Source organism: the organism of the source record quoted next, unplaced genomic scaffold, assembly GCF_019419815.1.
Source record: "Pyrus x bretschneideri cultivar Hongxiangsu unplaced genomic scaffold, Pyrus_bretschneideri_v1 Contig9, whole genome shotgun sequence".
Taxonomy (NCBI): Eukaryota; Viridiplantae; Streptophyta; class Magnoliopsida; order Rosales; family Rosaceae; genus Pyrus; species Pyrus x bretschneideri.
Window position 1 is genome coordinate 5,808,947 of NW_025999831.1, and position 15,000 is coordinate 5,823,946.

Below are 15,000 nucleotides of genomic sequence, written 5' to 3' on the forward strand. Positions count from 1 at the left end.
TTCTCTAGAAGCAGACTATTTAGGAACAGAACCAATGTTTCTAAATTTGCTTATACACATCCATGCCCATTTTCTACAATGGTATTGTATGAAATAGGGTTTGGCTTTTGTATTGAAGAAATCAAAGGGAATGAAATGACGTAAGTAAACTTGGGTTTGGGTTAGTAGAAGGAAAAATTGAGCGTGCCAAAATAATTTCTCATATTTCGTTTTGACAAATGATAGAATACTTAGTAAGCTACCTTTATAACAGCATTGCTCATTCTTATTAAAGTTACGCTACCAGAATGGGTTAGCCACAATAAGGCGTCAATATAACCAAATATCCTCGTATTGATCCGTGTCAAACTTGAGACATTCTCTAAGCAAATAAAAGACAATTACTGTCAGACCAAAGGCTAATTAACGAGAACATTAACTTGAGATTTTTGTAGTAATTATTTCCTTCTGCAATATAGTTTCATGACTTGAGCGGTACTTAAAATGAATTTCTAAGCTAGTACGATGGACCAACTTTAGTAATATGGTTACAAACTCGTTATTTATAAAAGTCAAATTTTAAACCCTTCACTTTATTGAACATGAATACCATTAGATCGGTTGAAGAGTTTTCTATGTCAAATTTGAACCATGCTTATAGAACATCAATCTTTTCCCCCTCGTTTTTTTTAAGTCACTACGATGGACCAAATTTAATAATATGACTACAAACTCGTTATTAAAATAAGTTAAATTTTAGACCATTCACTTTTAACTAAATATGAATACCACTAGATCGGTTGACAAGTTGACTTTTATCTTCAAGCCAAGTCAAGTACCATGACCCCCTGATTACATTTTAGTGCGTGCCAGGCGGTTTAATTATGAAAGGGAACGGGCGCTTGAGTGCTTCCATTTGGAAAGAAGGTGGATAATAATCCAACAACTTAATTTAATCCATCCCTTTATGAACAACTTAATTTAATCCATCCCTTGATGATTTTGTTTTATGCTTCATGTCTCAGATTGGATCATTTCTCTACCTTGCTTTGAGGAATAGAAAATTATCAACCTCATAATTGTCCTTTCTCTTCTCTAACAATATTCCTCATCCAACCTCAGCAACTATAGTCTATAAACTACTAACGCTATCTTCATTGTTCCGGCTTAAAATTAAAAGTTATAAAGTCATATTTGACTACAAGTTTGACTTTGAAAGTTACATCACTTCTCATGCACGTTTTGGCTTTTAGCAATTGACTTTTAACTCTTGTGCATTGGAGACGGTTAAGCTCAAACTAAATTTTTGGTTTATTTTTATTTCGAATCATACACTGTCATAACACATACATTTTATTTCATAACATAAAAATCCATAATCCGCTTACTTCTTGTTCTCCTTGTTGATTCCACAAGTGCTCAATAGGATCATTTTTAAGCATATTGTAACATTCACTGCATCTAAATCATCACATGGCGAGCGATAAGTTCCCTCATTGTTATCGGTTCTCGTTACAAATCAACATTTTGTATTTCCTAGCTCGAGTATGAATGATTTTTATATTATGATGAAGCTGAATGGGGTGAATGTACTTTGAATAAAAAGAAATATGTATGCATTTATAGGAGATTTTAGAAATAGTAGTTACTAATTTTCAACAAGATATAGATTATGACAATTTAATACATGCTCGATGCAAATGTTTGAAGGAAAAAATGGCAGCAACTATTTGAAATAATAGTCGTTTAAGCAAGAATTTTTATGGTATATACCATTGAATAAGGAACCCCCTTTTAAGCAAGAATTTTATGATAATAAACATACGGAAAACCCCTTTTAATTTTAGAGTTTAACCTTAATTAAGTATGACTTAACACTTGATTCTAAAGTCATATACAACTTCAAATTTTCCAGTGCGCTCGAAAGCGATCGAATCAAATTTAGAGTCAATTATGTTTTTTGACTCTCGATTTTCTGGTCCATTAGAAATAACCCAAAGCAAAATCTATAACACAAACATGAAAAATATATGAATTTATGAAAAAAATTTATTCGAGCAATATTCTACTCAACTTACTTACACTAAATTTGAGAGTATATAACAGTTAGTCACATAATACCAAGGAATGGAAAAACCATACTACACCAACCTTTTGTTTTTTTCCTTCTTCTATGAAGGTAAGATTTTTACCAAAAAAGAGATGATGAAGAAATTAGGTAAATTAACTGTCAAAATTTCGGTTGACAAAAAAACGGAAAACATTAACTGTCGAGAGAGCAGAGAGCACGTCTATGATCACAGAGCCTCAATATAATGCATCCACGTCAGCATGGACCCCAAAAATCTACCAAACTCCTGGGACCCACAGATTGAACCGTTTAAAACGTGTAGACGTTTTCTGAGTATTGGCACAGCACTGCAGGCTGGACGGATACAATTTAGAGTATAAATTCGAAAAAATAAATAAAAAATAAAAATAAAAAAGAGAAAAGAAAAGAAAAGAAAAGGGAAGAACACATAAGAAATCGAGGTGGAATATGCTGGAATTCCGGTACATTTTCAGCGTGGCAGCATAAGGTGGATTTTCCAGCCTCGGGTCTCCCCCTGCTCGTTGCAGGCGTTCATCGGGGGTAAATTTTGTCGCCACGATTTTGATACAAAAATCGTCGAATTTTGATGCGTTTTTGGGATTTTGGAATACCCTCTTGATTGATTTCGAAAACCCACATTGGGAACTTGTATTGGACGTTGAATTGTTCTTGAATTTTGAGGCTTTGGTTGGACTTTTGAGATTTTGCTAATTGGACACAGGCTGGTTTGTTTGAGAGCTACACATCTTAGTTTTGAGCCTTTCTTTCCCTTCTCTGCATCCAAATTGTGAGCTTTTTCTCATATATTTGGAAGGGAAAGAAAGGCCAATTTCTGAGGTTCCCATTTTTCCTTGTGTCAAATTGTATGCATCTTGTACTCGAAAATGAGCGCTGTTTCGGGGGTGATTTCGCGCCAAGTTTTGCCTGCCTGTGGCAGCCTTTGCTTCTTCTGCCCGGCATTGCGAGCCAGGTCTAGACAGCCGGTTAAGAGGTACAAGAAGCTCATTGCTGATATTTTCCCTCGGAACGAGGTTTGTTCTGCTCTCGTATTTTATCTAGATGGGTTGTTGCTTGCATTTGATTCGTTACTTGTTTCCTAAGATAATTTTACCTTTTGTGAAGAGACTTGTCTGGGACTCTGGATGATAATATAGCCCTCTATATGCCTTTTTGTGGGTTTGGAAAAGTGTGGATGTTATAGTAGATATGTAGTCCATTGCTGGATGATGGACTTCTGCTGTGAAAATGCAACCATTTGACATGACTATCAAAGTAATGATTTTTCCTAAGTGAGCTGAAATTTAGAGGAGCATTCCGTAACTTGCTACCAATCATTACATAGTCTAATTGAGTATATTGACTATTAAGAACCGTCTGAATTTTTTGGGTTTTGACAATCTAAGTTCTTGAACCTTCTCAAATACTATCCTTCCCCTAGACTAAAACATATAAGTGGTACTTGAATTAATTGAAAGATACTCAGGCAATTCATTTTGTTTATACAACTACATTTCTATTTAATACTACATGGAAAAACAGGGTTTAGTGATCTTAGGTCCTTGATTGATTGATGTGCCTGGAAAAATGGACCTTTTGCCAAGTAAAACTTTTATTATGTAACTTCAGATGTAGACAGATATTGAAGTTCGTTATGGCTCTGACAGGTAATTGAAAACTAGGTATCTGCTAGTGTTGCGTGCCATGTGAGACTGAACTTAGAATTATGCGATATGCATCTTTGTCTAGTAAAATTAGTATTTCATGACTTTAGAACATACATGTAAACAAATGTTAAAACCGATTATGACTCTCATAACTGATTTCAAACCTAGTTTCTAGTATTGTTGCCTGCCATTCGAGGCTGAAATGTGGCCTGAAAAGAACTACTTATTTAATAGATTCTTTACTTCATAACACGATTATGTATATCAGTGTAGGAAGTTGTTTACGGCTCTAATTGAAAACAAAGCATTGTGATTGTTGTGTGCCATGTCATTATTAGCTGAAGGCCTTATGCATGATGTGTCGGTGGTGTCCTGTTTGTATTTATTTTTCTTGATAGTTTAATTCTCATACAATGAGGTTCAGGTGGAGTATACAAGAAAAAATTTGTAGCCAGCATTTGCTGATGCAACCAATGCCTTGTAGATGAATTCTTATGTTTTATTTTCTAATAACTTAAAGCCTTTCCCTTACTTCATGCCTTTCAGACTCAGTTAAGAAGAATTTGTTCTTTCTTTGGTTGATAAATACTAGTTGATCAAACCTTTTCTTTCTCATTCGTATAGTTTTTATTCTACTCACCCAAGGGAGCATCCTGTCAGAACAGTATGCAAAAATGTGTGTTTTTGTTACTTCTTTTTGGGTTTTTTCCCTGGTCAGAACACATGTTTCTCTGATTGAAAAATCATGTTAGAAACTATCAAATTAATTTTCCCTGCATTCCGAACTATGCCTGATTTTCTGGCTCTTCAATGAAATATTGTTTCATTAGTTAAGCGTGCTATACCTCAATATTCATGTAAAATATTAAAATGTGGTTTAATTAACGTTGATTATGAAGTTTTAACATCAATGCAATCACTTTCCTAGTGAGTGATGTGCTCGTTTTCCTTTCATTCCCTTCCCCCTAAATTGTGTGTATGCGATATCAAGATTCAGGACATAATCTTTACATTTTGACAGGAAGAGGGACCCAATGATCGGAAGATTGGGAAGTTGTGCGAATATGTTGCCAAAAATCCTTTGCGAATCCCAAAGGTATCAATTATAATGTGTCTTAAGCTAGGTCCATTTTTACAATCACATGTTTCACCAATATATATAATTTTATAACCTTATTTGAGGGATCCCAACATAACCTTATCTGAGGGATACCTTGTGCAGCACACTCTGGATTTTTAATCGATGATTTGAACCCTATCTTTTAGTTCTTCATTCAAAGGTCATCCATGCAAAAAAATTATACAAAACAGCTACCACTAAAGACATCTATTTGTCTCAAAGAAAATAGACCAACATGGTATTCCAAGAAGACACTAATTGAGTGGTTAGTGGTTTCAAATTTGAGTGATTTATGCAAGGACAATCTTTGAGTGAAGACCTAAAACAAGAGGGTCGGATCATCAAAATACAAGGGGAGCGGGCCCTACAAGTTTTCCCCCAAATAAGTTTAAGGATCCCTCAAGAAGCTTCCTCCATATATTCTCATCATATGTAACATAATTCATAATAAAAACAAAAAACGATTATATCATAAATTAATTGATAATTGTTTAAAGGAGAGGGAAGAAAACATTGGGAAATAAGTTGACCAAAAGAGTTGAGAGAAAAGAATGGATGTAGTTATTAGTAAGTCATACAATGTGTGAAATGATGATGTGAATTTCTGACCCTTCTAATAGGTTTCTCAAATCAATTTCTGATGTTGAATTTCAGCTATGGTTCAATGATTCAATCTTCTTATAGTTTTCCTAATTTTTCTGATGGGAGTTACCAATGGAATCAAACCTTTTCCTTGCACCACGAATATGTGACATGCTTCACTATGTGATTATTTGTCAATAAATATTCAGCCTTCCTTGCTTCCTTTTTCTACGAAGTGAAACATCTTTCGTATTACAGTATTTTTCAGGAGTTGCATCTTAAAGATTTTTGTGAAATACAGACAATGTTAAATATTCTCTCTTTTCCAACCAAATTTGAATATTTGGGGAGCAGATTACAACTTATCTTGAGCAAAGGTGCTACAAAGAATTGAGGAACGAGAACTTTCGATCCGCAAAAATTGTAATGTGCATTTACAACAAATTGCTGATTTCTTGTAAGGAGCAAATGTGAGTTCTTCCTTCTCTAATTTTTTTGTTCCATTATCTCTCTCTCTCTCTCTCTCTCTACACACACACACACACACACAGAGTGTGATTCTTGAATGAGACCCCACACTTTTCAAATTGCAGTATTGACCATTCAAACAGAGTGAAAATTTGCTTTTAAGATGGTCTCATTTAGGGCTTAGAGTTGAGCTTTAAGGTCCAAACTTTAAGCAACACTTCAGACCCTAGTATCTGATTCTGTGAATTCAGACTATTCAGTTGGAATGATATGTTTGAATATGAGGTAGTGATCCACATTCTGGCAACGTATAACATTGCAGAAATCTACCAACAATAACCTCTCTCTCTCTCTCTCTCTCTACACACACACGCTTAAGCTCTCTGTTTATTTGTGCTTGTGGGTCTATATGTGTAAAATATGTAAATGCATATATTTGTGTGTGCGATTACATGGTTAATTTATGTCAGTGACATTTTCCTAGGCCTCTTTTTGCAAGTAGCTTGCTCAGCATTATGCATACACTTCTGGATCAAACACGGCAAGATGAAATGCAAATTATAGGATGTCAGACTCTTTTCATCTTTGTAAATAATCAGGTTTGTGAATTTGTGGTTTATAGACTTCTTCACTTTTAATTTGTCACCAGCCAGGTTGGCTAGAGAAAATTTGAAATCTAATCAGTCTCTCTGTATTTTGCAGACAGATGGAACTTACACGTTCAACTTAGAAGGCTTTATTCCAAAACTCTGTCAGATAGCTCAAGAGCCGGGGGAAGATGAAAGGGCAAGTAATCTACGTTCAGCTGCACTCCAAGGCCTTTCTTCAATGGTACCCTTTTCATATTGTTTCTGTTATAAATTTAACTCTACACCTTAGCAATATGTGAAATCCAAAATTTAAAATGAAACATGCTATGGGAGATGCTTATTACACTTTGGTTGGATCTTTCTTTCTTTTCTTTTTTTTTTTTTTTTCTGTCCCCTTTACCATGACTGATATACTTTTCTATATTCTGTGCCTGATGAAGCTCTTAAAAATGAAATAATATGATATCTCTGTTGGAAATTTATGCCATTCACAACATGTTTGCTCAATGCTCAGAACCTATATCTCTAATGCAAACTGAGTTTTCTAAATTTTATTTTGTAGGTTTGGTTTATGGGTGAGAACTCTCATATATCAGTTGAGTTCGATAGCGTAAGTACATTCGAAGTTTCTTAAATCTTGTTCCAAACTTTCAAGTAATCTTTGTATAGTTCTAGTTGATTATGTGAAGATAATTTTTTGGATCACCCTCAATAATAAATTGAAATCTATGCTTTAAAATTTTGCATTAACTATCAACTATTAACACCTGCTGGACCTTTCGATAATCATTTCATTTTTAGTTGTTAGCTTTCATCTTTTGTGCTTGTGATATGAGGAAAGTTGTGGGGAGAAAGGAGGGATGGAGAAGGGTGGGTAAGAAATAAAGTACAATGAATGAAAATAAAATCTTGTACGGAGAACAACTTAAAATAGTTTTTGGTTTTGGTTTTTAGGTTTCACTTTGTGTACCTTCCCTTATACATCTCTCCCACCATCCTTCCTCCACTTCTGCATCCCACCTTATCCCCATATACTTTTCCTATATCTCATGCACACAAAGAGAAAATTAAAACTAAAAATGAAATGGTTACCGGACGGGCCTTAAGTTGTTCCCATTTTCTTTTCAGTCTTTCAGACGGTTAAAATCTTTTACCTGCTAGAGTATCATTTTATAATTATGAACTTATGAGCCATGACTAGCCTAGGGCTCCATTTTGATTGCCAATTTCAAATATGAGGGATTGTCAACTTTCACTACCCATTTCAGTTAATGTTAAAGGTTGAATTGAATAAATATACAATACAACAACAATAACAACAACAACAACAAAGCCTTATCCCACTAAGTGGGGTTGGCTGTATGAATCCTAGAAAGCCACTGCACTCGATTTTGCGCCAAGTCTTCCGTTAGCTCCAAGTGATTGAATATATGACAGCAATGTGAAAAAAAAAAAACATGTACTGCAAAAATAAATTAAATACATATTTCGAACATTCACTATAACGAATGATATTAAAATGCTAATATTGCATTCAGTCTAATAATTCATATAGATCTGAAAAGTCTTGCTGATGCAGTAACGAGTAACCCTAACAAGTACGCTAAAAATCTTGGAATCCTTATAGATCAAAGAAAGATAGCTGGATTAAAACTCTTGTATGTGGTTGTTCTCTACAGTTGTTTTTCACAAAGTGCTGATGGATATGATGCGACTCAGTCTTCTAACCTTTTTACTGTTGTCTAAATTTTGCATATCCAATCTGAAAATGCTTTAGATTATTAATTAAGATCACATCAGAAAATGATTATTTGCTGAACTGTGTTCCTCTGGTTACAATTAGCAGAGAGTATGCAAATAAACTACGGAGAGAGAGCAAATCCAATTAAAATAGGACAAAAAATTGATCTCAGAGAGTATAGATTTTAAACTAGTGTGGTTATTTTAATATTCCTCCATCTTTAGTGGAAAGTGACTAACTTTTCCTTCTTTCTTTTAATTAACTTTATTGAAAGCTACAATTATGTGTAAGTGCTGCATTGGTTTTTCGGTTTTAAGATTGTGTTACTCTTCACTCATTTACTCCTCAAAGTCATTCTTATGAAGCAGCTAGAACAAATGCTACCTTAAATCCTCTTGACATTGTTCTTTTTCCCTATTAATATACAGATTGTTGCAGTTGTCTTAGAAAATTATGGAGGCTCAAATAAAACTACAGGAGAACCTTGAAGGCTCAAAGAATCGGTGGGTGCAGGAAGTGCAAAGTAACGAGGGTCATGGTTCTTCTTCCCCAAATGTCACCATCAGGCTTACATCTTGGAGCACCCTTGTGGATGACAAAGGCGAACTAAATGTGACAGTGTATGTCTCTGTTGGCACAAGATTTTGTTGATGGCTTTACATGTTTGTCAACATGTCAGTTCATTTCAATTAGTAATGTTTGTTTTCTTATGCTATAGGGAAGATGCCAAGAACCCCTGCTTTTGGTCTAGGGTTTGCCTGCACAACATGGCCAAGCTAGCCAAGGAGGCTACAACAATCAGACGTGTCTTGGAATCTCTGTTCCGTTACTTCGACACAGGGAACTTATGGTCTCCCAAATATGGTCTTGCTATCCCAGTCCTAAAGGATATACAAGTTTTAATGGATGATTGTGGTATTTAACTTTACCTTCGGTTTACATCATCTTTGGTCCTGTCAGATGTTTCAACCACAAAGGCTCTTCTATTGATGACTTATCCAGCCTTTTGATCTTTGCTTGTTGCAGGGCAAAGTACACATATTTTGCTTTCCATTCTAATCAAGCATTTGGATCACAAAAATGTCCTCAAACAACCCAACATGCAGCTCGAAATAGCGGAGGTTACCACCACTCTTTCTCAACTTGCCAAGGTTGAGCCCTCTGTGGCAATAATTGGTGCAGTAAGTGATGCCATGAGGCATTTGAGGAAGAGCATTCACTGCTCGCTTGATGATGCTAATCTGGGAACAGATGTAACAAAATGGAACAGAAGCTTTAGAGAAGCGGTGGATAAGTGCCTTGTACAGTTATGTTATAAGGTGCTACTCATTTACTACAGTTACTGAATGAACTTTGCGCCTACAAATCCACTATCACGAATTTTCTTGAGTTAGATTGCTACTTGTAGTGTTAGTTCTTATCATGGAAAATAGTTTAGTGAGTCTACAAGTTTTTATAGGTTCAGATTTCACTTGTTATCCAAGACTTAATCAAATGTACAACAACTAAGCTGTCATTGTTGAACAGGTTGGAGAACCAGGACCAATCCTTGATGCTATGGCTGTTATGTTGGAAAATATCTCGACTATTACAGTTATAGCCAGAAATACAATCTCTGCTGTTTATCGTACCGCTCAAATTGTAGCTTCCTTACCAAATTTGTCCTATCAAAACAAGGCAAGTAGTATAACTTTGTTCTTGTAAAATATGTGATTCTTTCTGTCTTATAAAGAGTTTTTTCTTATAAAGAGTTTTTAATTATTTGTTTTGTGCTCTTTTGATAGGCTTTCCCTGAGGCATTGTTTCATCAATTACTGCCAGCTATGGTCCATCCAGACCATGAAACACGTGTTGGAGCACATCGCATCTTCTCTGTTGTTCTTGTGCCATCTTCAGTTTGTCCTAGTCGATCCTCACCTAATACCGAGTCAAAAAAGGCATTGAATTTTCCCAGGACACTCTCAAGAACTGTATCTGTCTTTTCTTCTTCAGCTGCCCTCTTTGAGAAGCTGAGGAGAGAGAAAATTTCTTCACGAGAAAGTATTTGTGAAGAGGACAATGAAAATACAGGTAATGAGGGGGAACAAAGAGATACCAATAATGGGATTCTGAGCAGATTGAGGTCTTCTTATAGTCGGTCATATAGCATAAAAAGTTCTCCTGCACCTTCAGCAACAAAAGAAAATTCTGTCAACAGTTCGACTAAGGAACCTGTGAGTTTTTAAAATTGTTTCTTTATTCTTTTTCTGGAATAATTATGAAATTCATTACATCTCCAATATGCTTGTCTAGTTTATCGTTGGTGATTTCTTTTTTAGTGCTTGCCTCATTGATGCATCCATTCACAGACCTATAATCGCTTACCCATTTGCTTGTTTTGGTAATGAGTCCTCTATATTAGGTGGGGCATAAATTATACTTTAAATCGAAATACAGGGCAGTCACTTGGTATAAGTTTTGTCTATATACTAATTATGTTAGTGGTTTCACTTTCGTCTCTATTTAGTTATGTACTTGACTAAGCAATAGTTGAATTCCTTGGTTTTGGTTGGGTAAGGTTCAGCTTCCAAATCACTTGCCACAAATATATTTTTATTTGTTGTGGTTTGACTGCATGGGACTTGATTAGTTGAATGCCTGGATTTTAGCTGGACTAGGGTCCAAGCTTCAGCGTGTAATTTCTCGTGGGTATCAAATCCGGCTTTGTTCATAGTGCATCGCCTTTTTTCACTAGATGAAAGGTCTCCAAACGTTCAGCACAATGAATTTCTGAAAACTAGTTAAGATTTGGTTTATAATTTTTTCTTTGAAATACTTTGTAGACCCATTGGGTTTTCAGAGGATTTTCAGTTTGAAACTAAAACATGAGATTCGACAATTGCCTAAAATGCTACCAAGTTTCTAGTTCCAAAGGGTTTTCAGTTTGAAACCTCCACTACTCATTCCTCACTTCTATGTTTATTTGCAAGATGTAGCATGGATCTTCAGCCATATTGTTCTTTCTGCCTCCATATGTTTTCCTCCCTCCCGGAGGTTGTTAGTTTTATTTACATTGTTGGCATATTCCATAATAATTTAGACTTATGGAGTTCAGTAGTTGTCTAACAACATTGATTTGGTTATGAATGACTGATTCCATTTGTTAAACCTTAGGAAGCTAATTCCCTCAGATTGAGCAGCCACCAGATAACTCTATTGCTTTTATCAATTTGGGCGCAATCCATCTCTCCTGGGAACATGCCGGAAAACTATGAAGCAATTGCTCATACGCTTAGCCTTGTAGTACTGTTTTCTCAGGCCAAGGTAATTGTTGGGTTGATGTTACTTGATTAGTCTTTTCTATTATATATGCTGGTGATGTTTTATATAGTTTCTTTTCTTTTGGGATAGGACTTTCATTTTGATGGTATCCCATATTGATAGCATGTTTACCCCATATCTTCTTAGTGCTTAAGAAGTTTTTGAAATTAATTTCTTTCAAGCGGGGGAACTTGATGATGACTAAGCATCCTATGTCCTATCTGAAGCCACTTTTAGCTAGAACTGTAATTAACATGTTAGCAATTACTTAGTTCAGTCTTCTAATATTAAGAGCCTTTTTTACTTCTTCAGAGAGCCAATGGATTCGTTAACTTTGCCAATACATTATTTCCTCCCGAACTTGCTTAGGCACTAGTGAAGGTTGATTTATCTTCCCTATGACTTCAAACCGTATGAGTTGGACCTGGGACCGTTGGAGTAGCTTTGGTTATTATGTAATTTAACTAGGTTGAAAATGGAAATGATCACTTAATTTCTATGTCCCTCAATCGTCATCCTAGTTCCTTGCTGGTTTGAAGATCAAGACATTGTATTAATCTTTTGTAACTGCTGCTAACTGCTTTATAAGCTTCTCAGTTCACTTCCCACCTTCTAGGTCGTTGTGTTATGTAATTTGAGGGTAATGTCACCATGGGCAAACTGTGACTCTAAAATATATGGAGAATTCAGAATTTTGAAGGGATGACTTGGAGAACTTTTGCCAGTTGTGTACCCACATAGTGGCACTATTTATTGTTTCATTCCTTTGTCTTTGTTGCTTTTATGGTCCCATTTTCTCTTTTCTTATTATTGTTTATTGTTTGTTGTAGAATTCCAGAATTGAGGTTCTTGTTCGAAGTTTTCAACTGGCATTTTCCTTGCGGAACATCTCTCTTAATGAAGGAGGTGAACCAGGCAGTCTGTCCAAACTAATGAGCATATGCTCTATGCATGCGTTTTCATTTGTGATATAATTGTCCATTATTTCATTTGCTAATATTAAATATAAATTAGATAGAGAAGAAAACACGAGAAAATTTATCTAAATTAAAACCTTCACACTAAAGAGATAGATGTATAAACGAAGTAAAATCTTGGTTAAGTAATAGACTGGATAATCAATAATTTATTTGTTAGGATGTCATATCAAGCACTTTCCCCCTTTCTTTTCAGGGCCGCTCCCACCATCCCGTCGCAGGTCCCTTTTTACCCTTGCAACTTCAATGATTCTCTTTCTATCAAAAGCATACAATATTGTTTCTCTTGTTCGTAGAGCCAAGGCGGTACTTGTGGATAAAATAGTAAGTTTCTTTTTTTCAGGTGAAGTTTATTCACGTAGGTTGCCTCTTTTTGATTTCCAGTGGTCTCATAAGCTCCAGATTCTCTTTAATAACTACTTACTTATGCATGCGACTTCTTGCTTAAACTTATCAATTTTAAGGACATGAATGACACGAAGAAAGTGAACCATGTACTGGCATATTTTTATGTGAGATTTCCATAATCAAACGTCTCTAGTCAAACCTAAAATAGCTTTGACACCTTTATATTCTTAATCAGGTTGATCCGTTCCTGCATTTGGTTGAAGATCGCAAGTTACAGGCTGTCAAGACTGGACCGGACCATCCCAGACATCTTTATGGATCTGAAGAAGATGATAATATGGCATTAAAATCTCTATCAGAGATAAATATTACTGAAGAGCAAACCAAGGAATTTTTTGCTTCTGAAGTTGTGAAGAGCTTGGAAAGATTGTTAGATGTAAGCTTTTATACTAATTTTAAGCATTTTGGATTCATAGTAAAAGGAAGAGAAATCATTTGTGCTATACCATGGATAATGAATAGCGAGCTATTTATGCAGGCTGAAATGTCTACTATAAGGGAGGAGCTGCTCAGTGAATTCTTACCTGATGATGTGTGTCCACTGGGAGCCCAGTTGTGTATGGATGCCCCGCAAAAGTTGTATCAGGTTGATTCAAGAGACAGTAAATCTATGAAAGAGGTAATTACCCTTCATAGCTGTCACTTTTGTTTTTGTTTTTTTGGTTACTAGATCCTATGTCTCTGCGAGGGTGTGGCACCTAAAACATAAGCGTTGGGAGGGATGAAACGAGGGTACTTATTATCACACCATACTTTGGGGTGGCCAACATCAAGTTTTCTCTTAATGCTTAGGCCTCATGATTTTATTCTTGTAATGCAGGATGCTCCAATATTTTCATTGGACGATGATTCTTTTCAAGGTTCATTTGATAGCCAAAAGAACAACTTGGATTTTTCTGCAGAGTCTCACAATCTTTTGAGTGTCAGTCAACTTATTGAATCAGTACGTTAGTCACTACATGTTGTACATTTAGTTTTATGGCATTTAAAGAAAAAGCCTTCTGTTTGTTCACTAGCAAGATTCAGAGAGAGATAGGTGTTCACCACTACAAGGTTTTTTCATGCGCCCAGGTCCTGGAGACAGCACATCAAGTTGGAAGAGTATCGGTCTCAAATGCACCTGACGTGCCATACAAGGAAATGGCCGGCCACTGTGAGGCACTCCTGTTCGGAAAGCAGCAAAAGATGTCAAATTTGATGAGTTCCCAACCAAAGCAGGAATATTTGATGAATCAGTCTTTCCAAAATCACAGTGATGATGCCAAATGGATGACATCCGACTTCCATGTTGGCTTCGGCTCACATAGGGTACTGCTTTCTGGCTATAACCTAAATTAATCATACTTAATTCAGTGTACATAGTAATTTACGCATACCGTGCACATGCTCTGGCTGGCATCTTCAATCTAAAATTGTGAATTTGAATGACAATGCAGAGCGGAAATCCATTTGTTGACGACACTGCGAATTCATACAAACCATCCCCTCGCGCAGGCCATGCCCCGATGATGTGTGTAACCGAATACCAGCATCATCCGCACTCTTCAGACTACCAGCGTCGAGTCCGTATGATAACTTCCTAAAAGCTGCAGGTTGCTGATTCTATACTAGTGATGAAAGAAAATTATTGGTAATCCAGCGAATTTAAAAAGCTCAAGGGCTACCAGCTTTAACCATATTGTTTTATTTTTCACTTTTAGCTTTTAACTTTTTCATTTAGGCTTTGTAACTTGAGGAAGAGATTGCTGTCATCAAATATCGGCTAAGTTTTTCATTTCCAATTTTTTCATTCTTTTCCTTTTCCAATTACACTAATTCAATGTTTTTTATGTATAAAAGTTAAAAATTATTTGTTACTGTATAGCTTCATGTGAATTGCAAGTTTCACTTGGTTTTATTTGGAACATTTCCAATTTTCTTACTAAATTGTATGAGATTGGCTTGAATTGGACTAATTCTAGGGATTGAGCTGGATAGGCTTGTCTTGGACTTAATCATATCCTATATTTGGAGTGTATCAAGACCAAGGGGCTTGGATAATATTTTATAATACTATTCTATGTTTGGAAGTAGAGATGA

The 15,000-nt window shown here is 35.7% G+C and overlaps 1 protein-coding gene across 1 annotated transcript; it reads left to right on the forward strand.

The window, feature by feature from the left end:
• The first annotated feature begins 2,370 nt into the window (after window positions 1–2,370).
• Window positions 2,371–14,782, forward strand: LOC103946512 (protein SEMI-ROLLED LEAF 2). Its single transcript, XM_048576449.1, is given in 20 exon segments — window positions 2,371–3,102; window positions 4,757–4,831; window positions 5,792–5,907; window positions 6,390–6,504; window positions 6,608–6,736; window positions 7,058–7,105; window positions 8,665–8,694; window positions 8,696–8,856; window positions 8,955–9,151; window positions 9,263–9,555; window positions 9,764–9,913; window positions 10,021–10,449; window positions 11,390–11,539; window positions 12,367–12,442; window positions 12,710–12,837; window positions 13,097–13,297; window positions 13,400–13,540; window positions 13,742–13,864; window positions 13,993–14,229; window positions 14,358–14,782. Coding segments are annotated over 20 exon segments (3,093 nt in total). The 5' UTR covers window positions 2,371–2,955; the 3' UTR covers window positions 14,505–14,782.
• Window positions 14,783–15,000: the final 218 nt, after the last annotated feature.